At 36.7% G+C, this 22,770-nt stretch overlaps 1 protein-coding gene across 2 annotated transcripts in view; it reads left to right on the plus strand.

Annotated features, from left to right (window-relative positions):
* Nucleotides 1-22,770, plus strand: part of RIMS1 (regulating synaptic membrane exocytosis 1) — a 492,040-nt gene that overhangs the window by 298,844 nt on the left and 170,426 nt on the right. The window contains exons 10-18 of one of the 2 annotated variants that reach the window (XM_077811609.1): nucleotides 571-694; nucleotides 7,468-7,514; nucleotides 8,565-8,677; nucleotides 10,002-10,132; nucleotides 11,451-11,622; nucleotides 11,751-11,907; nucleotides 12,997-13,068; nucleotides 17,434-17,590; nucleotides 19,744-19,869. In XM_077811609.1, coding sequence (XP_077667735.1) covers nucleotides 571-694; nucleotides 7,468-7,514; nucleotides 8,565-8,677; nucleotides 10,002-10,132; nucleotides 11,451-11,622; nucleotides 11,751-11,907; nucleotides 12,997-13,068; nucleotides 17,434-17,590; nucleotides 19,744-19,869 — 1,099 coding nt within the window. The remainder of the gene's footprint in view (nucleotides 1-570; nucleotides 695-7,467; nucleotides 7,515-8,564; nucleotides 8,678-10,001; nucleotides 10,133-11,450; nucleotides 11,623-11,750; nucleotides 11,908-12,996; nucleotides 13,069-17,433; nucleotides 17,591-19,743; nucleotides 19,870-22,770) is intronic. The other variant, XM_077811610.1, reaches the window with a different exon arrangement.

Consider the following 22,770-nt stretch of genomic DNA (forward strand, 5'->3'; position numbering starts at 1 on the left):
TCTGAACACCTTAAAAGAGTGATTAACTCTCATCCAACAATTTCACATCAGCTTGTTTCTTTTATCTTTCCAGGAGACACTGACTCATCCATCACCTTTTAATCTTTTGTTTCATTTAGTACAAGCTATGAAAACTACCCTTTGGGTACCAAAGTCATATTAAATACATATTATATAACTGTCATTGAAAAATCTCATGATTTGTAAGTTTTTAACTCTTAGGCAATCAGATATGTTACTTTTGGAGATCAACCTATCTTTATTATACACAGCTCTCGTTAATAAAGTGACTCTCAAAAGGTAGCACACTTCTTTCATTTCATGGCACAATACTGGTTGCCATATTATTTAGGAAATATTGAAAACACTGTACTGTTTGCAGGTAATAGCAGTGTTTTGGAAACGAGTATTGAGAGTGTCTTAAAAACTCTTTCTAATATCTTCACAATAGTATTTTTGATTTTAGGGAATGTAGCTTAGAGTTACATTGACTTTATATATGTTTTGCTGTTTTTGTGAAAAAAAAATATGGACAATAAGATTAAAAATATCTTTCTTTTTAAATTCAAGGGGATGAAGTTCTAGAATGGAATGGTAAACCCCTGCCTGGAGCTACAAATGAAGAAGTTTACAACATTATTTTAGAATCAAAATCAGAACCTCAAGTTGAAATTATTGTTTCAAGGCCTATTGGGTAAGGCTAAAAAAACATGCTTCTTAAGTTTAGTAAATTACATGTATTAGCAGGATTTTTAAAAACTGATACATATCTATATATATTTGTAGTGCTGTAAAATACTCTGATATGTTAACATACTAGTCAGTTTGAAAGTTATTACCTTATAATATTGGAGGACAATTTACCTTTTGAAACGTTTACTTATAATCTCAGGTTTCAGAGTAGCAGCCGTGTTAGTCTGTATTCGCAAAAAGGAGTACTTGTGGCATCTTAGAGACCAACAAATTTATTTGAGCATAAGCTTTTGTGAGTTACAGCTCACTTCATCGGATGCATTCTGCATTTTCTACTGTAGCTGTAGCTCACGAAAGCTTATGCTCAAATAAATTTGTTAGTTTCTAAGGTGCCACAAGTACTCCTTTTCTTTTTACTTATAATCTGTATACTCCATTTTCTTCACTGCCTGTTACAAACTTAGATTTGTTCTATAGCTGCAGTAATATCACTATTAAGGCGAAATTTTCGAGACAAAGTAGTAAAGAGCATATTTGTCAAATGGCAAAGGGGAAATATTGCCAGTAATGAACATAAACTGAATAGACCACCTTAAGGACCTTGCCAGAGATCAATCTGGGTGGCTCTTGATCTGCAAGGGGTCTTGTCCCTTTGGGATTTTCCATGATGTTGACAAGAGAAACTTGGATCCTGATTCTGCAGGAGGTACTCAGGTGAGACTCCCATTACAATGGGTTGGAGCTGTGCCTGAGTAAGACCTGCTTTGTTAGGCTCTCAGACTTGATTCATTCACAGTAACATCAATTATCTGAACACTGCTGACTTGGAAGCAGGCATCAGTAAACATTAAACATCATATGACTTGAAATAAATCAGTTCATGAGGAATTCAAGGAGTGCCATTTATAGTTAAACATTCTAATGTCTAAGTTATTTCCAAGATTTTTTTACCGTAATTATAAATTATACCGTCATTAAAAGGTGTTTGTGTGATATCTGTGTTCATTAGTTTATAAAATCATTCTCATAATAACAGTTTACAGTAAATTATTCTGAATTTAATATAAATCCAAGTTGGAAGTTGCAAAATAATGATAATTTGGGGGACAAATTCTGCTTGTGCAGATTGTACAAATAGTCCCATAAGGAATCAGTGAAACTATTTGCTTAAGTAAAACTAGTAGGGTTTGGTCCTAGAGCTGTGACCAAACTGGGTACGTCTACGCTGCAGCTAGGAGGTGTAATTCGCAGCTCGGGTAGACATACACACGCTAGCTCTGCTCAAACAAGCACCGAAACAGAATGGCTGTGGCAGCCTGAGCTGTGTCTCTGGCTAGCCACCCAAATACAATCTTGACGACTCCCCGCATACACACTCAGGCGGGATTTAGGTTTGCCTCAATTTTTTTTACTCAGGAATAACAAGAGGTGGGCAAACAGTCAGAGTTTAGTTTCAGATAAAATTTAGTAAAATTTGAAAATGTTTCTTTAGTTTCCTATCTGAATTTCACTTGCCCAAATGTCAGTGATATGTGTTCTGTATGGCACTCAACACTAATGCTTTAGCAGTAATCTTCTAGTTAGAAGCCCAGCTGTTTTTTTCTCCAAAATTGTGCATTCTTTTCCCAATCTGACATTTCTGGATTTCATCCATGTCATAATTTATCTGAAATGTGTCTCATATCCAGTAATGATCTTTAGAGTCAGAAGCTTGAAACACTTTATTCTTACTAGAAGGTTCTGCTCCCTGTGCTTGACAATAAACCTCTGGTTTAGTTAACATAGAATGATTGTTTAGTATTTACCAGCTGTTAATGTACCTGTGATAATGTGAGATGGCTACATTTGGTAGATGTTGAAGGTGTTTTTTTTTTAATGGAGACCACTGTACTTACACAGAATTGGTGTACTACATTGGTACTTCAAGAAAAAGTAGGTTAGAGAAGATAAAAATTTTTGGACAGCCATCTTGAGAGTGGCCTTTTAAATGGAAAGTGAAAACTTGACTGTGAATTTGTTACTCAGAGACGGAAATCAGCATTAGGATGGTAACTGCAGCACATATAAAAACCTAATGCTGTATTTCTTATTCAGGCAAACTCATCCATGTACTTTAATAAGGAGATTTGCCCAGGTGAAGACTGTAGAATCAGACTCTAACTCGTAAGAATACCAAAACCAAACAAATGTTTTTGAAATTTTTAGTCTTAGGTCCAAGCTTTCCCATACTTAACTATGTAGCAGAACCAGTATGTATTTCATTGGGCCTAGATTGGACCTCGGTGTGGTTTTGGGTGGAGGAGAATGTGCAAAATAATTAAACAACTTGAGCAATTAAGGCAGAAATACAGAAAGAAGATGCTGAGTAAGTAATAGAATATTGTTAAATTGGCACTTGCAGATAGTGCAGCTTTAGCGATAGTAACACTGACATATTTTAAGTACTGCATTATGTATGGTTAATAATTTGTAAGATAACTGACCAGTAGAGAAGATGAGTAAATGAGGTAATTATAATAACTTTCAAAAGCGTTAAAGTACAACTGAAAATGTTCAGTAAAGTTTTCTTGAAGAAGAATTGTACATAAAATACAATTGCTGAGTAATTAGATTCAAAGTACATGCAATACTGAATGTATCATACTAAGCCCACTGTAAATTTTTTTTTACTAATGTCAGGAATGTACCTCTTTAGATCTTATAGTGTTAAACTTGACAGTTTTTATTGCACTTGTGAATAGTAGAACCCAAATGTGATTATTTGCTTCAACATATGGTTTGATCAATGGATAGTTTCTTGCAGTAATATTATAGACCAAATCCTGCTCACTTTAATCATGTGAGTATTCATATGAGAGGTTTCAGTATTACTATATTATTAAATCAGAGTAGGATTTGACACACTACCTAGAAATGTCCTTCTGCTGTAATCATTCATTCCTGACATTTCACTACTTACAGCTATTTCCTACTGTCACTAACAACTGGAAAGAACAAATAAATGTCACAAATGGACTAGAGCATATAACTTGAAATGAAAGGCTTCATTAAAGACTTGATCGTGCACCCATTGCAGTCAAAAGAGAAATTTCCATTGACTTCACTCAGAGCGAGATTGACCTGTCTGTCATTTTTTAAATGGTCAATCACACACAATTTACAACAGAAGAAATTTTGATAAAGGCTAACAAAGAACAATGCACCATAAAAATAATTATTTTCTTTAATTCTGAAATGCTACCTTTGAAATAAACTGTAGTATAGGAAGAACATTATTATTGTTGTTTGCTTTTAGATGACAGATTGCTAGTCTCCTGTAGCTTCTTTTTTGCTTTGCCAGCTGAATTATGTGGTGACTCCAAACTCATGAAAGTGAATCTTAGTATTCAGCTATTAATAGAGATCTTCCTTTGTTTAATACACAATTTAATCTAATTTCTTATATAGTAAAATCTTCAGGACAGGGATCCTGTCTTTCTATATGTTTGTAAAGCAACCAGCACCAAAAAATTCCCAGTCCTGACTGGTGCCTCTGGACAAGTAATAATAATAATGATACACTGTATTAAATATGGGTTGACATTGAAATTGTAATTTTATCCTTAATAGCACACCATATATTATTATTTCTTGAAGACCAGTAGTAGTAATCCATTATTATCCATTTTCATGTGCAGTGACTTCACGTCCTTTGTACCTATATAAATAAGTAATGTCTTCCATGGCTAAGAGTCACACAATCAGATTCACAGACTATACTATATACATGCTAGTCATTAATAAATGTCATGTCATGTGTCAGTACAGAATTTTGTAGGGATTCCAAGTAAAGATGATTTCTGAACTGGTTCCTCAAATCCCTGCAGTAAGAGCACCATTACCTGGTGTCTGTCGCTGGCCACATTGTCCAGTGACAAAGTCAATCATACTTCTCTGCAGAAATGGCCTTTAAGTTATAAAGAAACACAGGATGCCACATTTGTTTTACTAGCCAGAGAACTGTTGCCCATTCAGTCTCAGGTAAACCTTGCGGAGATTGTACTCTTTAAATGCATCGCCTAGATTCCTGGGGTGATGTCTTGACCCCCCACTCTTGCGCTCTTCCACCAAGAACAAGGGACAGAGCAGTGTAAAGGGGCTCTAAAATGCTAGTTCCAGCTGTGGGAGAAGGATTCCCCTGGCACAAGAACTGCAGAAGACAGCCATTAGCTTCTTTTCTGTGACTCGCTTACAAGCTCTGATGTAAGGAACATGCCAAGGAACATGAGCAGGGTGCCAGAATGAGGCTGGGGGCAGGAACAGCATGTCGGGGCAGGGACACAGCAGCCCTGAAGACTCTCTAAATTATGCAAGGGATGTCTCAGCCCTCAGAGCAGACCAGGTTTATTTGGGGGGTGGGCCCAAAGGTGGCTTAAAATTAAAGCGTTTTCTGCCTGGAATGTACAGTTTTAAACAAAGAAGGTATGATTATTTCTCCCACTCCCCAGTTTCCATAGCCTGGCTCCAAAGACCAGTTCTCTGTTATCTTCTTTAACCCCCTTTAAGCCCTCCTCTCTGCTCTTTAACCCTTGGCTTGTGTCTTCCCCTCACCTTCACTGTCTTATTCAATTTTCTTCTTGTAAACCATAAGGGCCTGATTCTCATTCTCATTTTATACTTAGATAGTGTAACCGCTCTGACATTTAACTACTCTGACAGTGCAAAGTGGCTTTAATGTAAATAAGAATCAGCCTGTAAGAATCAGTGAAGTCTATCTATCTATCTATCTAAAATTCTTTTAAGTGCTTGTGTCTCCTGCCAAGTCCTCCTGCCTCTACTGCTCCAGGTAATTCCAGCCTTCACCACCCATTTTTGTGATATCTGACACAAACATATTTGTGCCTTCTTCCACATTGCACTTTTCCCTCCTTTAAATCTTCCCTTCAGACTCACCTTTGCTCGGAAGCCTATCAGAGATCAGCCAATTTGTGACGGTTATCACTTGACGGTAAAGGAAAAAAAGGGAAATGTGTATATTCGATAATATAACTCGCTCCCTACCCTCTCCTATATAACTTGTCATTTTACATACAGGGCAAGGACCATGTTTTCATACAGGACCATGTTTTCAGCCTAGTACAATGGGGTCTTTATTTAAATGTCTAGGTGTTATTGTAATATAAACAAAGCTCCATTTCAATTGGGAGTATTTTTAAATGTTTGGAATGGGAAAAAACATTAACTAAGTTAATATATTACCTGTATAAAAATCAGTTTGGATCTGTTGAGTAAATGCTGCAGGTTTGGTGGTTAAATATGCTAAGTTCCATGTTAAATAAAAAGATTGAAATACTGCTTTAAATGGAAGACATCAACTCAGCCTTGACTATAGAATGTCTAATAACATCTCAATGATGCATTTGTGTCTGTAGTTTAGCAAACCAGAAATACACTAAAGAATGGAAAATGCTGTTTCCATGACTTTATTTCCATGAGTTTTGAGGTGACCACATCATTCTTGAACCGCAAAGGCAAGCCACAGGAAAACATTTCCATACACTATAACATAAGATGTAAGCTGAACTGAGATACTCACTAATAGCTCTGGAGTTTGGTTTTGTTTTTTGTCTGTCATATAGACCAAGATTTAAAAAAAATAAGAGCCTAAAGTTAGGCTCCTGAATCAATTATTAGGTACTGGAGCTAGAATTTTCAAAGGAACCTAAGGGAGTTAGATGGCCAACACCTATTGAAATTCAGTGGGACTTGTTTATCAATTCCCTTAAGCTCCTAAGAAAATTCCAGAGGAATTTACCTGATTTTCAAAAGTGCTGCATATGTGGCAACTCTCATTAGCTTCAGCACTTCACCTGAAGACTCTAAATAAGGGGATAGTGCCTTAACTTTAGACTTCACTTTTTGCAAATTTTAGCTGTAAATTGTATTGTAGTTTGTGGTTTGGATTGTATTGTGAGTGTTTAATCTTTTTTTTAAGTGACTCATTGAAGAAATTTATTTCCTTTCTTACTCCTGGAATGTATTTTTGGAGATTGTTGGAAATAGTACTACAGGGCCAAATATTAATAACAGCCAGATTCTGACAGCCACTGTAAAGCTGATGTCAGTGGGGTTACTCTGGATTTACACTCATGTAACTGGATCAGAATTTGATCCACTCTTTTTCTGTGTGGGTGTGTGTATGTGTCTGTATGTCTGTGTATATTCAGTTGCAATATGTTGCATGTTTATAGTCTTTGAAGTAATATGTTGTTATCCTTTTCTTTGTTTATTTAACATTGCCCATGTTATCTGCTTTTTCTCTTTATTGTCATAAGACATTTTCATCGGTTTCATTCATCGAACTCCTTGAGACATGTGTATAAAAATTACTAGTGAGTTTTACAATCTATGTTGTTTTGATTTGACCAGAAAAGAAGTGAGCTTCAGTAGCCATAAGACTTCTCATTTCCAAAACACTTTTGCTGTTTTGGTTGTAAAAATGTTTTGTAACCTCCAACTACAATATTAACATTATAGTGACCATGGTTTGTTTTTATTCATCATTTGAAAAAAGTCTTCTTTGGGATTAAAGCTTTCATGCACATTAGTAAACAGTGGCAAGCCGTCCTGAAATAATTCTCCTTCCTTACCACATATTGACAAACATATTAAAACAAAAACTAACAGATGTCCGAAAAAGGTGTGCCAGAAACTTTGTAGTTAGCTGTGTCTGTTTAGTACTGTGGAGCAGCAGTTCAGTTATTTCTTATTATTTTTTGAATATGTCTTTTTTAGTGACATTCCAAGGATTCCTGAGAGTTCCCATCCTCCATTAGAGTCTAGTAAGTATACTTTTTGTTTTTATCTGCACACATATTGCAAAAATATTTTTACATTAAAAACCCTGTCTGTTTCCTGTATCATTGTGTAAAACTAGAATCAATATTATATAGTTCAAATCTGGGCTGTATTTTAATGCTTTCTTCCACAGTAACAATGAAAGTCCATGTGGTGTTAATACCATGTGGATACAGCATTTTTCGTGGTCCCAGACTGTCTAATCTTTCTAGATCAGCACTGTAAGAAAGGTAACTATTATTACCCTCATTTTACCTATGAGAAAGATGAGGCAGAGGAATTAAGTAAGGAAGTTGCCAGAGGCTGCAGAGGGAGTCATAATTTCCCATCTCTGATTGCCCTTCCCCTGTTCAGATTCCTAGACCACATCTCTCTCTATCTGATCCAGAATGTGCCCCTCTGTGAGTTTCTTAGGCCTTGTCTACACTGACACTTTACAGCACTGAAACTTTCTCACTCAGGGGTGTGAAAAAGCACCCGCCTGAGCAAAGCAACTGTGAGCGCTGTAGAATGGCAGTGTAGATAGTGCACCAGTGCTGGGATAGCCACTCCCCTCATGGGGGTGGGTTTTTTTACAGCAGGAGAGTAGAAGCCTTTAATAAGGCACACCTGAAAGAAAGCAGCTTCCACTGGAATTGAGGGGCACCTGATAGTTTATTTCACATAAGAGATTCCAAAATGTAGGTAGAAGTGAGATCTTGTCTACACAATAGCTTGCACTTGCTTAGTTAAACTGGTGCAGACCCATTTGGATACTCTTATTTCTGTTTAGCTTAAACCTGTTCCTAATTTACTTGACCTAAACAAAAATTTGACTGATTTAAACTGAAATAGGAGTGTCCACGCAGCTTTTTGCACCAGCTTAACTAAATAAGTTTAAAATCATACTTTAAAATAAACTGATAAAACTCTGCGTATAAACCAGCCTTGAATAGTTAGAAAACCAAAGTAATTCACAGATCTAATAAAATTGGCTTGAAATCAGTTCTAGGTCTTTCATTGTTTCTTGTTTCTTGTTTCTTTCATTCATTTAGGTTCAAGTTCTTTTGAATCTCAGAAGATGGAAAGGCCTTCTATTTCTGTTATTTCTCCAACTAGTCCTGGAGCTCTAAAAGATGCACCACAAGTCCTACCAGGCCAGCTTTCTGTAAGTGTATATTATACCCAGAGGGAATACCATTTATCTGTTACAGTATATTTTGTTTGTTTCTGTGAGTATTGAGAAATATCTGGCTATGTTACATAACATGGGTAATCTATTATTAAGCAAATAATCAGTTTTCTGCTGCTCTTTCGGTTTCATCTCTGTGTAGGACATGTGAAGAGTTATATTCTTGAAGGTCTATTCTGTTCAACGACGCCTTTTTGATTATATGAACATTACTTCATATAATTTTATGTGATTATAATGGAAGTTGTGCATATAAAAGATGTAATGAATACTCTCATAGACTATTTGTACATGCTTCCAGTCTCTTTAAAGGTATTGGAGTCACTTAGATAGTAATTTTGCCAGATGCTAAGCAGAGAACAGACTCAAATATGCCCTTATGGTACAATTATTTTACAAACTAGCTTGATCACATTTAATAGTTTTCATAAAAGTATCTGCTAAACAAGTCAGGTTAAATGCATTCCACCTCTACTTCAAGTATCACCACAGTACAGGCTTCCCACCTAGCATTTAAGATAGCACTACTGAAGTAAACTCACTCCTATGTAACCCAGTGTACTGCATGACTACGTACAGAACATAGTCTACGGGCTAGACAGTACAGCTAGCCCACAGCTTCCGTCTGCAGCAGGCTGTAATCAAAAACATATGCTACTGCTTTCTAAGGACCTGATCATGTATCAATTGAAATCAGTGGCATATATGTTTGAGTGCAGGATCAGGCCCCAAAGAAGCAATATTGTGAGCCTCTCTGTATATTTATCCATCCTGCTGTAAGAATTCTATCTCCACAAAACAGAGCTGAGATAGCAAAGGTAACAGTGGCCGGTGTCCCCACTGCCCCCTCAGTACTGTAAGGCTAGGTTTTGCTTCAGTGAGTTAGAAACCTAAGAATGTTAGTTATACTTGAAGAATGTAATGAAGATCTGTGGAACTTTTATTTAATAGTCAGATTTTTTTGAAGAGTGATATTGCTAGAGATTTCATGATCCAATATTTATGTGCAAAGCCTTCGCATATTCGAAAAAAGGCTTGGAGAAATAACTGTCATGGATTCTTCCAAATTGGCCGAGAGCCATTTTTTTAGTTCATGTGGTGTGATTTCTGCCATAAGAAACCCAAAACGTCCAAACTAAAATCTCACACAAAACAAAAGAAAAAAATCTTGTAGAAAACTGTATGAAACATTGTTAGCCCTTCTGAAAAACGTTTTATGTTCTGGCTAATGATACGCAGCAAAAATAATTGTATATACTTTCATTTTCATGAATAATTTCTGGTAACTTGGATCTTGTAGGTGAAACTGTGGTATGACAAAGTGGGGCATCAGTTAATAGTAAATGTTCTACAAGCAACAGATCTGCCACCTAGAGGAGATGGGCGTCCCAGGAATCCTTATGTAAAAATGTATTTTCTTCCAGATAGAAGGTAATATTCCAAGTGAAAAATGTATCAAGTGAACATTTTAAATATTTTAGTTATAGTTTAAATGCATGTTTCTCTCATATTTTCCTTTAATAATTTATTGTAGTTTAGATGAACCTTAAAAGGTATAAAACTAGCATGCATTTATAATCAGATAATATCAAATTGTAAGTAATTTGCTCCATGGAAATATGGCTGAACCTGGAATACTGCACAGCAGATACTGATCCATTTTAGACATAAAAGATCATTAGGCTTTTTATCAGTAAAATGTAAGTAAACATTGATTTCACCATATACATACAAACAGATAAAAAAATATTCCAAACAATAATAATAGAAATTTACAGATAGGCAAAGTAAGAAAAATGTTGCTTGAGGTCTTATTAGCGTTTGATCTAAGGATATTTACTTCATATATTTTAACATGTGATGTTGACAAATTGTGTTTTAATTATTATACAACTTTAACTTTTTTGAATCTCATCACCTAATATCATTAAATAATTATTGTATGCCCCCCATTGTCTAATCCCTCCCATAATTTCCCACAATTGTAAAAATTTAAATAACTAAAAAATGAAAAATGCTTAAAATTTATAATTTTGTACAACTGTGAAAATTTAAATAGATACAGAAAAATGCTTTAAAATAAACATTGATGATATCCATCATAATTATAAAAAAATACAAATTGAATATTGCCAAGCCTAGTAATCATGATGTTTAAATCAGAAAGGATGAAAACAAATATAGCCTTGAAAAAAGAAAAGGAGTACTTGTGACACCTTAGAGACTAACAAATTTATCAGAGCATAAGCTTTCGTGAGCTACAGCTCACTTCATCGGATGCATCTGTATTCTTTTTGCGGATACAGACTAACACGGCTGCTACTCTGAAACCTAAAAGAAAAGGAGTACTTGTGGCACCTTAGAGACTAACCAATTTATTTGAGCATAAGCTTTTGTGAGCTACAGCTCACTTCACTGGATGCATTCAGTGGAAAATACAGTGAGGAGATTTATATACACGCAGAACATGAAAAAATGGGTGTTATCATACACACTGTAAAGAGAGTGATCACTTAAGATGAGCTATTCCCAGCAGTGAGCTATAGCTCACGAAAGCTTATGCTCAGATAAATTGGTTAGTCTCTAAGGTGCTACAAGTCCTCCTTTTCTTTTTGCGAATACAGACTAACACGGCACGGCTGCTACTCTGAAATCTGTACTCTGAAACCTGTAATTATAGTCTTGGTTACTAGATGGCAGTATGTGACCTGTTTTTGCATTATAATTTACAAGAATGTTTATGTTTCAGTGATAAAAGTAAAAGGAGGACCAAAACAGTAAAGAAAAGCCTAGAACCAAAATGGAACCAAACTTTTCTCTATTCACATGTACATCGTAGAGATTTTAGAGAACGAATGTTAGAAATAACCGTATGGGACCAGCCAAGAGTACAAGAAGAAGAGAGTGAATTTCTTGGAGAGGTGATATATACAATGGCATTACAAAATAATTATATTTTAAGCATTTAAGAAAGTCTAACACTTCTGTATTAAAAAAATAATGCTGTGCAGTTTTAAACTAAGATTAAGTTCAATAAATTTTCTCCTAGATCCTTATAGAGCTGGAGACAGCACTTTTAGATGATGAACCACATTGGTATAAACTGCAGACACATGATGAATCCTCACTACCTCTGCCTCAGCCATCACCTTTCATGCCGAGGAGACATGTCCATGGTGGAGAAAGCACTAGCAAAAAATTACAAAGTAGGTCCAAATGCTATCGCTGTCCGTTTTCAGTTTTAATTTGGGAATGATTTGTGACAGTCAGTTATGCTGTAATAATGTTTACATGAAGTTTTGGTAGCCATATTCAAAAATAAAGATATTCTTTCCAAAACATAACTGAAAATACAATTGGAAATGGAAAAACTATTACATTTCCTGATCAACCCCACTGTGGTATGCAACTTCCAGGTTGGCAACATTTGTTGAAATTACCTATAGTTTGAAATGTTAGTTTTTGCATAACTGTCTTTGTTAAACACTGAACTGAGCATAATACATGATTTTAACAAGGAAAATGGGATGTTTTTATGATTACTAAATGTTGGGTCTTAAAAAAAAAAAAAAAGAATCTAAAGCCTGGGAGCAGCTTTCAGTGTATTGACCATTTCAACCTCCAACACACTTATTGTCCGGATACAAAACTTACTTTTGCTACACAGAATGCGTTTGTATGTGTGTGATTGGGAAGATGAAAATCAGAAAATAGTACAATAGTCAAAACCTGTCCTTCTCTGATCAGGTATTCATTTTTTGAGAATTTAAATGTGAAAACAATGGTTTTTAAAAAGTGGCATTTCTCAGAGCCATAGCATAGCGTATAGTATGGGTTGAAATAGCTGCTATATGGAAATAGCTGCAACCTGTAGCCTCTACTGTACTATTTTGTCTGAAATTAGATTACATTTTAAAAATATGAAAGAAATAAAGAACAAATTCTAAAGGTATTTTCTCAGGTATTTTTCTGATCTTTTACCTGCCTGTTAAGAAGAATAAGAGTAAGAAAACTAATAAGTTCCAGCCAGTGCATAACTTCATAATTAACTGATGCACTTTTAGTAGCTGTAGCAACTAGATACTGTTGAAACTGGTGCATTAAAAAAATAAGCATATAGATATCAGACTATGCCCTCATTCTAAATTCAGTTTAATTCTCATTTCATATAGTTTAAATATAAAATCACCCTATGTTTGAATCACAGGAATAACTAGAGTTTTTATTTAAACATATTTTTACATTTTCCAATACAACCAGATATACAGGTATTTATTTGCCTTACTGTTGTGCAGGATCTCAGCGAATCAGTGATAGTGACATCTCAGATTATGATGTTGATGATGGTATTGGAGTAGTTCCTCCAGGTGCGTGGGTGAAGAGCATGGTCCTGCTTCTTTTTGCTGTTCCTTCCCTCCTCCCCCTCTAATTTTCCAGACTCCTGCAGGATGCTGGTTTTGGAGATTGTGTTATGGAGAAAACAGTATGACTAATTACTCTGTGGTGTCTTTCCTTCTAAATTAAATTAAAATGTACTGTTATGTACTAATTAATATTTCTGTTTAGATGTGACTGTTTGGATTTTGCATTTAGATGGTTCAAAGCTGTTTGTTTGTTACTTCACAGTGCTCTAAGCATACGTGAAACTACAATTTTTATTCTAATAATTCAGTTAAAATACTAATTACAATTTCAATTTCCATTGCATTTTTTTTATTTTGCTTCTTGCTTGAAACCCAGATATAATGCAGTACTCAAAGGAATATATTTTAAATGCATGGTTGAAAATTCAAATGCATGGGGCATGGCTATATCTTTTATACTTTTCATAAGCATTCATGAATTATCATTACCATAAATGTGCATAAATGTATAAATATAGAGAGAGAATATCTTGATTCCACTTTAGGTTAGCACCCTTTGTATATTCAATATAATAAAACATCGGGGCATATTTTAGATACCATACCTTAAGTATATTTCATTGGCAGTTGCCACAAATCACAAGATTAAAACTCCTATTCATGGCAGACTTAGTAAAGAGTTGCTGTTTACCCACCCAAGCTAAATCAGGTTTTCTATGTAAAAGTTACTTGTGAAAGTACTGAACATATTAAAAATATGGTACTATTTGAAAAGTTCTCCTTATTAATCTATGATTAAAGTAACCTACAAACAGCAGTTATTCATGGCATTTTTGCCATTCGTGTGAAATATCACTGCATTGCTGAATGAGCTAAACTCTGCTCTCATTTACATCAGTTTAAAGCAATAGGGTTGTGCCCGCGTAACGAAGAAGAGAATTTGTCCCAATAGCCTTAGCACTAGTATTACATTTAATGGAGTGATTTTCTTCATTCTTTCATCAAATTAAATAAAAAAATATTTTAAATAAAATGATTTCCATTATTTTTTCACATTTTTTTTCCTTTCGCAAATGGGGGTGCAGATATTGGCATGCGTGATCCCTTACTCATCTCGAAAGCTGCACTATTCCTTTTTTAAACTATATGGGGCTTTTCACTTACCAGTTCATTCTGGGCAACAATTCCCCATCTGCAATGACCTATCTTCCATCCCACAAAGCAGTCTTTCAAAATGTATATGACAACAGCACTCATTGGAATACATTTTCGAATGCTCAAATAGCGCTTAGATGCCTAAGTCGCACTGAAAGTCATTAGGAGTTCGGTGCCTAAGTGTGACATTGTACCTTTGAAGAATTCATGGGCCATATGTAACTAGGGCCTTTACTGTCTCAGAGACCACCTCTCTGCTTTTGAAGTCTCTGCCATCCATGACAGTTGAGCTGATACTAACGGTTGCTAAATTAATGTGAGTAGGCTGGCTGGAAGAAACTTATTTCCAAACTAGTTCTACCAGCTCATGCAAACCCATTTTACGAGCTCATCTGACAGAGCCCAAGTTAACTGGCCTTCAGAACTTAATATGTATAACCTGTTTCATTCCTTTGACATTTGTCAGATATGGGTGAGAGAGACTGTTTGTAGAGTTGGTTTCCTTCTAGTTTCTGTCTGGAAGAAATCTGTGTGTATATATATATGCGAAGTTATATGTTTTACTACATTTGTGCATGCAGCCTGAACTCTTAGGAAAGGGCAAATGTTATAAATGAAAAAAAAATGGTCTGATAAAGGAAGGTGCAATGCTAAACTTATATTAAGATAAACAAATTAGAGTTAAACAGCAGGTGAGACTCAACTCTTCTGCTGCAGTTGGAAAACATTGTCAGTGTTATGCATCAAACTCAGATTGCCTGAGAAGCTACGTCCCCAAATTACTTTTGAAAATAACTTTCACACATCCAGTATCAGATGGCTATTGGGTTGGAGACATCTGTGAAGCGATAACAAGATAATTAAACAAAACCTAAAGGATGTGTGTGTGTGTAAGGTATGGTCCTGATGTGGGTCTTTTTGCTACAGTTTTTTTCTTTTTTCTCTTTCCATCTTTCCATCAGGAATGTGTTACCTAGGGAGGTGGTGGAATCTCCTTCCTTAGAAGTTTTTAAGGTCAGGCTTGACAAAGCCCTGGCTGGGATGATTTAGTTGGGGATTGGTCCTGCTTTGAGCAGGGGGTTGGACTAGATGACCTCCTGAGGTCCCTTCCAACCCTGATATTCTATGATTTCATATTTGATTCTCTGATTTGGTGCAATTCTAATGGCATCCACACTTAACATTTGAAACTTGCTATCAGACAATCTACAAGTGAGGAAAATCAATTAAGATCCCATATTTTGTTGCTTTATCCTAACTTGCTCTTTTTTAAAAAGGAGATTTACAAATGAGATATTCCAGACTTTGAAACAATATATCATGTATGTGGAATGAAACATATATTTAGTAGAGATACAATATCAGATGGCCATAAGGTTCATTAAAAGTTTCTAGATAGATGACTGACATGAAATGACTGCCATTAACATAATGGATCACTCCCTCCTTGAAGCAATTCTTGCTTTCGTGGTTCCCTTCCTATCTGTTGGGAGTTCCTCCTTTTTTCTGTCTGAAGTCTTTCACGATTCTGCCCTTTCATTGGGCAAGCTCATCGAGTCACATATCAGCTCCTGCCTCTATGTTGATAACTTACACTGAATCCAGAGGGAAAACTCTCATTTCTTTAATGGGCCCAGGATTTCACACTATCTCTAAACCCCAAACTACTTCACTTCATTCAGATTCACAACATCTCTTCCTGGAATCCCGCTGCCAAATCTTTTAAGACCAGATACTGCCAGCATTACTCACACTTACTTCCTTCTTAGTGCTATTGACTACAATAGGACTAGTCTGGGATTAAGGTGCTCCTCAGCATGAGTAAGGATGGCATAATCTATCCTATAATATGTAAGAAAATAGAATTTATTTTTTTCCTTCCAAGGCCTCTCTTTGTCCCTTTGCTACCTCAGTGGTTACATTACCAACTATGTTGTTGTTATGGCAATTATGAAGATCTATGCTAAAGTTATTCTCACCATTGTTAATTGTTTCTTGGTGTTGAAGTAACAATGCCAAAGTACAATAGAATAGGGTAAAGTGTTGTTTTAAGGGAGCTGCCACCTTTGTACGTTACATGTTTTTGTGGTATTAAACATCTCAGAATCATGTGAATACAGAACCTGTGTTGACTTTTAAAAATTATAACACAGTTGTTCAAAATGAGTTTCTCTTTCCACTCTGTTGCTAAAGCAGGAGTTCAGATTGTTCCTTGCAATAGCTAATGATTTCCCCAAAATCTAAGCATTCATTCATGTATGCCATGTGTTCAATTGTTGCATGAGATTGCAAACTCTGTGAATCTTTGGTTTGTATATTGCATAGCAGTGTATCCACAGTCCTTTGAGGGGATTTTGGTACGGCCATAATGTAAATATTAAAGAAGAACAAAAATTATATGCTGAATACTACTCTTGATAGTTAAATGAACAAGAAGCTGCTGCTCAAGTATTTTTGTTTGGAAATGTTGATTAAAGCAATTTTAAAATTGGACAAACATCCTGATAGTGATTTTTAATTCTAAACAATTTTTAAATTTTTTTTTACTTAGCAGACCATTTGCCGTTCACTCGTAGTATTCACAGGAAAATTACTTATGCAATATCTCTGGTATCCAATTACTATGTTTAACGTAATGTCAATACTTTTATGTTCATTGCAGTAAGGGTAGCTCTGGTCTGGTTCACTTAGAACTCAGCTGAAACTGGCTCAGGAGCCATCTCTTATCTCAGGGATGCTCTTTTGTTCCATACCGGCTGCTTCTTCCATTCATGGTGGGCAGGTAGTTTAGATGAAAATAACCTAAATTGCTTTGATTTCATAAAACAAACACTGAATGAGGTTGGGGTTCACAGTGTAGAACAATTACCGTGTCACTTGAAGAAGTGACCTCCAGTGAGCAGCAATACCTAACGCATTAGATTTTAGGTAATATCCCCCAATTCAGGTGACTTGTTCAAGCCTCCCTTCCCCAGTATGCACCCAAACTCCTCTTAGTTTCTCTGCCTCTATACATATACACACATTACATTTAAAGGTAATGCTAGTAATTAATCCTGGCTGCATGACATTTCAGGATTTACAATAGCTAAATGACTACTTGAAAATCTTGTAATCATTTAGATGTGCTTTCCTGGAAAGACCAACCATTACCTGCATGTTCGTAGACCCAGATCCTTACTGTCTAACATCATTTTGTTGCACTTTTACCAGTAGGTTATAGATCTAATACTAGAGAAAGTAGATCTACAACGTTAACTGTGCCAGAACAGCAAAGAACAACACATCATCGTTCACGATCTGTATCTCCTCACCGTGGTGATGATCAGGGCAGGACCCGTTCACGTTTACCAAATGTGCCATTACAGAGGTAGGGTTCACAAGTTAGCAACATTAGTTATTGAAACACTTTGTGATTCAAAATTTGTGTAACCAAGCAGAGATTCTATGTCACTTTCATCTGATTGAACTCTTCATTATTTTTCACAGTGTATTACTTTTTCTTCATGTGTTAGTTTAATATTGAAGCATAGAAATTGTTTGAAGCCTACCAAATCCTTAATCCTTTATTTAAATCACCCATCAAGTTGCTTGCTTTGTTAATTGCAATACTGTAACGCTAATCTTTCCTTACCTGACATCCTCCCTACTGTTTATCATTTTGTTCATTGTGTTGTATCTAAAATTTAGATTGGAAGCTCTTTCAGGGAGAGACTGTGCCTTTTGTGAGTCCACCATGGGTGCTATAAATAATAAATAACAATATACCATTAATAACCATGAATGAAATGATTTTGCAAGTAAGAGTAATCTGAAGTTACCAGTTCCTATAAATTACATTCTAAGATTCTTTTTATGGGATTTGTTTAGTTAGAGAGAAAACAATAAAATACCAAATGATATATATATATATATATATATATATGTATTTCAGAGAACAATGATAACATTTAGACTGGCTATAAAGTTAAGTATATAGTTCCTGTGTGTATAACTTCTGGTAGGCAACAAGTAATGAATAAGCGAATCTCTTTTGTTTTTTTCCTGCTTTACATTCATAAAAATGTGTTGTGTGCTTTACATTTTCAGATGTAGACATTGCCAGGGTTGGTAGACTCAAAACTTGACAAACCTCCTTCATTCCTCTGTATGGAGAAAGGGAGAGGAGAAGAAGCTTCTCTGAACCTCTCTTGAAACCCATAGCCTCATCCACTCGTTCTCAGTTTTCCCTCCTCTGTCCTCTGGAGGTGTCTTCACTAGAAATCTTGGTACCTGCAGTAGAGCAACAGCTAGCAATACTGCAGTTATACTTAGTACTAGCCACTAGTGTAAACTGGGCTCATGCATTTTGACATTGTGGTAAAAAATGATAGAGCCCTGCTCATATGATTGTATAAACATAATAGTAGTATTGATGCTGGCAGCTACTGTAACAAAGATACTATGTGTTCTAGTGTAGACAAAGCTTGTGTTGCAGATAACGTTGCTTGGACCATAGATGAGTACAAGAGACTTTTTTCAGTGCTAATCACATGCTGGTCCCAGAATGACTTAATCCAGAGTGGCACCAGTCTTTCCTGGTCTTACAGTAGAAAACTGAGTTGCATTTAAGAAATCTGTTCAGGCTATGAGGCCAACCCCTCTTTTTGCTCCTCACACTTAGCTGAAAGGCCAGACAACCCTTCACTTCCCTTTTAGAAAACAAATTTTTGAGCTCTTCTTGGAAAAACAGTCAGGAACTTTCAGTCTGTCAGCCAAACACTGAAACTCAGTAAAAACATATGGCTTGATTCACCACCACTGGCACAGAGGTTTGCAGCTTGGTCCCTCCTGTAAGAGGCTACTTACTCAGTGGTAAGGCTACTTACTCAGTGGGTAGTTACTACCCCTAATTTGCGGGGGCAGAGGGGGGTCAGCCCTTCAAGTGATCAGTGGTATTCCCACTGCTGCTCTCCATCAGGAATTTCACCACAGGAAAAGAACTTTTAGGTCAGACTCCGTAGCAGGTCAGAAACTTCTGGAAGATGTACACAGTCACACCCCCTTCCTATGCAGTGCCACACGCTTTAGGGATAGTGCAGACTACCTGTGGTCCCACCCTAACCCTTGCTGAAGGGCAGCCACAGATACTTCTTTCTGCTGCAAGGACTTTCCACTGACCAGGGTCCACAGGCCAGGACTCTGCGTTTGGAAACCTAGGTATGAAACTATAAAACCATAAACTTCAACATGAATTCTTGCTAGCTGTTCTCTCAAACTATTCTCCAAATACAGGAACATGTTCCCCATTAACGTTGCTGAGTTCTGTGTTCACAAATAATTTAATTCTAAAAAGGGTAAAAATTACTGTTACCCATGCAAAATGAGGGTTTTTTTCCCCCAAAGAGCTAATATTTTTGAAAAGTCATACATTAAGGAGAAACTTTCCAGCAGGCAACTTGTAACCATGTAACCTGTTAAACTGTGTTAACTATGGGGAGAAGAAAACCATCATACATATATGTATTATATAAACACTTCTAGGAGTTTAGATGAAATTCATCAAATGAGAAGATCACGTTCTCCAACTAGACACCATGATGCCTCCCGAAGTCCAGTTGATCGCAGGTCCAGAGACATGGATAGTCAGTATTTGTCAGATCATGAAAGGTATGTTTTCAGCTTAAACTTATGAACATGTATAGAAGTGTCTTTGTCTTTTTGGCTAGTGTTTGAATGTACTTGTTTGAATGCACATTTGGGTTAACGGGAAAGGGGAAAGGAATGGCCATAACTGACAAGAACAATCATGATTACGGCACTAGGAGAGAAAAGGTGCTTTTATCAGTATTAGGCAACAGATAAGGAATAGGTTCTATATTCATACTGAAAATTATTTTTGTAGCATAGAATATGAAAAGAGGAGGAAGAATAAACCAGGAATTTTGCCTTGTTTATGCAAAGAAATCATAGGAACAAATTTTGGTGCAGTACTTGAAAACGTAATGGTGACTCTGGTTGTTCATATTTGTAGGTCACTTAATTATTTTGTGGGAAAATGTTATACAGCTAAATCATAGTGCCTATATTCTGCTACCCTTACTTTGTCAATAGTCCTATCAGTGTGAATAAGGGTGACAAAATCAGTCCTGGTGTTACTACTTTAAAATGATTCCTCAAGCCTACTATAAACAATGCCATCCGTAGTAGGGTGGAGAAATGGGAGAAGGGAATAAAACTGAAAATGTTTCTGGAACTTTTGTCCAGTTTTGAAGCAACATAGTAATTTAATAGCCAATGGCCTCTGCAGCGATCCCTAATTCAGTTTTGTATATGATCTTGCCTTTTCAAATTTTAAATGAGATAACTTACATCTAGGCATTAATAAGTGTTGTTGATAGTTTTAATTTCTTGAGACTTGTTTTACCATGGCATACAATAAAATTAGGCAAGAAATATGTACAGAATTGTATAAGTTGGATTGTACCACTGATTTTCTTCTTAGAGGTGAATTGAAATGCTTTTTAATCATAAAAAAATCAGTTTTACAGTTAAGACACTAACACTGCAGTGTTTTCCACCTCATATGTACGTTTCATTTTATTCTTTATAGTAAAAGTAGTTATATACTCAATAAACATATTTTTCAAAAATATGTTTATTGACCATTTTCCTTAGTATTCTTTGTAAGTAGAGGTTGAAAGGGGGCAGGGGACATTGAAGGGTGACTCCTATTCCTAGGTGCAAATTTAGACAATAAGTGTATGCAAAATATCCCACAGTCAAAAACAAAATTCCTGACTGTGTTCTTGGATCATATTTACATCTCCTCCCTTCCTGCTTGGATGGAGGATTCTGCTCTGATTCTGCTCTGATTCTGCTCTGATTTAGGATTCTGCTCTGATTCTCTCTGAAGCGGAAGCCATCAGAGCAGAGACAAGGGTGAGGGTGCTGCTAGGGTGGGACTCTGACTGGTATAAGAGAGTTTTCCATTCTCTTCTTCTTGCTTTGAGAAGCCAGCTTTTGATGGATAAATGGAGTAAGTAGGTGTTGCTATCCTGAGGGGCCCCTGTACCTCTGCCAGGAGTTTCTTCTCCCAGAGACATCAGCTGCATCAGTCTCGTTTCACTCCCACCTGTAAAAAACTTCTGTTGTCCAGCTATCCTGAAAGGAGGACGGGAGACACTTGATATGGTTTTAATCAGGCCACAACTTCATTATTAGATGTCTGAGACTACCTGGCAGATAAACCTATACAGTGTAGGTAACTCCATGTTCATTCAATAGCTGTCCAGGGGCTTCCACCAGCCCCCCTTCGTTTTCCATCCAGGTGCTCCAGCCAACCCTTGCTGGGACCTTATCATTCCCCCGCTCCAATGGAGGATAAGGTATGCTATAAGGAAGGCGGGGTTGGCTCTCCCTCCCTGCCCCCATTCCTTTCTTTTAACCAACACTTCCTTTTTAAGTCCTTTACAAAGCCATTTATCTGGTCACTGTATCCCTTCCCTGTGGAGTACCTCCCTGGGCATCAACCCCACATGTACATAATACGTTGCGACATCATAGCCTAACTCCCTTTCCTACTCACCGTAACAAAGTCCTCCCTGAACCCACTGTGGGGAAGGTGAAAAAACCCTCCACTCCACCTAGGCCAGTCTGGTGGTGAGGGAAAAATTCCTTCCCAGCCCCCCTGGAAAGGAGTGGCTAGTGCGATGCCTACAGCAGGTCCTAACCACACCTGGTATTTTGCCACCTCAAGGAGAGGGAAGGTGGATGCTGCTTCGCTTGGTCTGGGGGAAAGGGGCTGCTGCTGCCAGGCTTGCCCCTTTTCAACTCCCCAGCCCTTCTGGTACCTGAGGATGAGTCAGCATCACCACGCTGACCCATTCCTCTTTTTGCAGCAGTTTCTGAGCCCCTCTCCCACCCCTACCCCAACCCATAAAGCTTTCCCTGGCAAGCTGGACAACGCCTGCCCCCACCCCCGCTTAAGGTGCACTGCAGTCATTTCGGAAAGCACTATACAACTCTTGTTTATTTATCTCTAGTGGCGGGTCCCATGAGAACCACAAACTTATCAATGAGTAATACAGGCATCTTAAGGGGGAGCCTGTTGCAGTTACTACCAAGGAAGAAGATTAAGAATTTAAAGACCCTTTACTTGATATGCTCTTGCAATAAGTTCACTCATTTACAGAAGTTCTCATCAAAATCCATACCTGCTGCTATCTGTCTAATATAGCATCCACTGGAAAGGTATGGATAGATCCATAGAACTTCCTGCTATCCCCATGCCTGAAATAATCTACAATTATTAACTGCATCTGATTATACCCATACAAGTTGTTACTAGTTATTTATTTGTATTGTGGTAGCACCCAAATCAATATGTGATATTCTGAATAATTCCTGGTAATAACCTTCAGAATCTTTGTTCAGGAATTTCAACTATTATTTTTAAATTATTATGCAGGAGCAATAACAGAGAATCCTTAGATTTAGGAAAGTGAATCATGGCCTCATATAAAATTCCAGCTAGAGGACTGTTCAGCAACAAGTTGTGATATATTTCCA

Source organism: Eretmochelys imbricata, chromosome 3 (genome assembly GCF_965152235.1).
Source record: "Eretmochelys imbricata isolate rEreImb1 chromosome 3, rEreImb1.hap1, whole genome shotgun sequence".
NCBI classification, from domain to species: domain Eukaryota; kingdom Metazoa; phylum Chordata; order Testudines; family Cheloniidae; genus Eretmochelys; species Eretmochelys imbricata.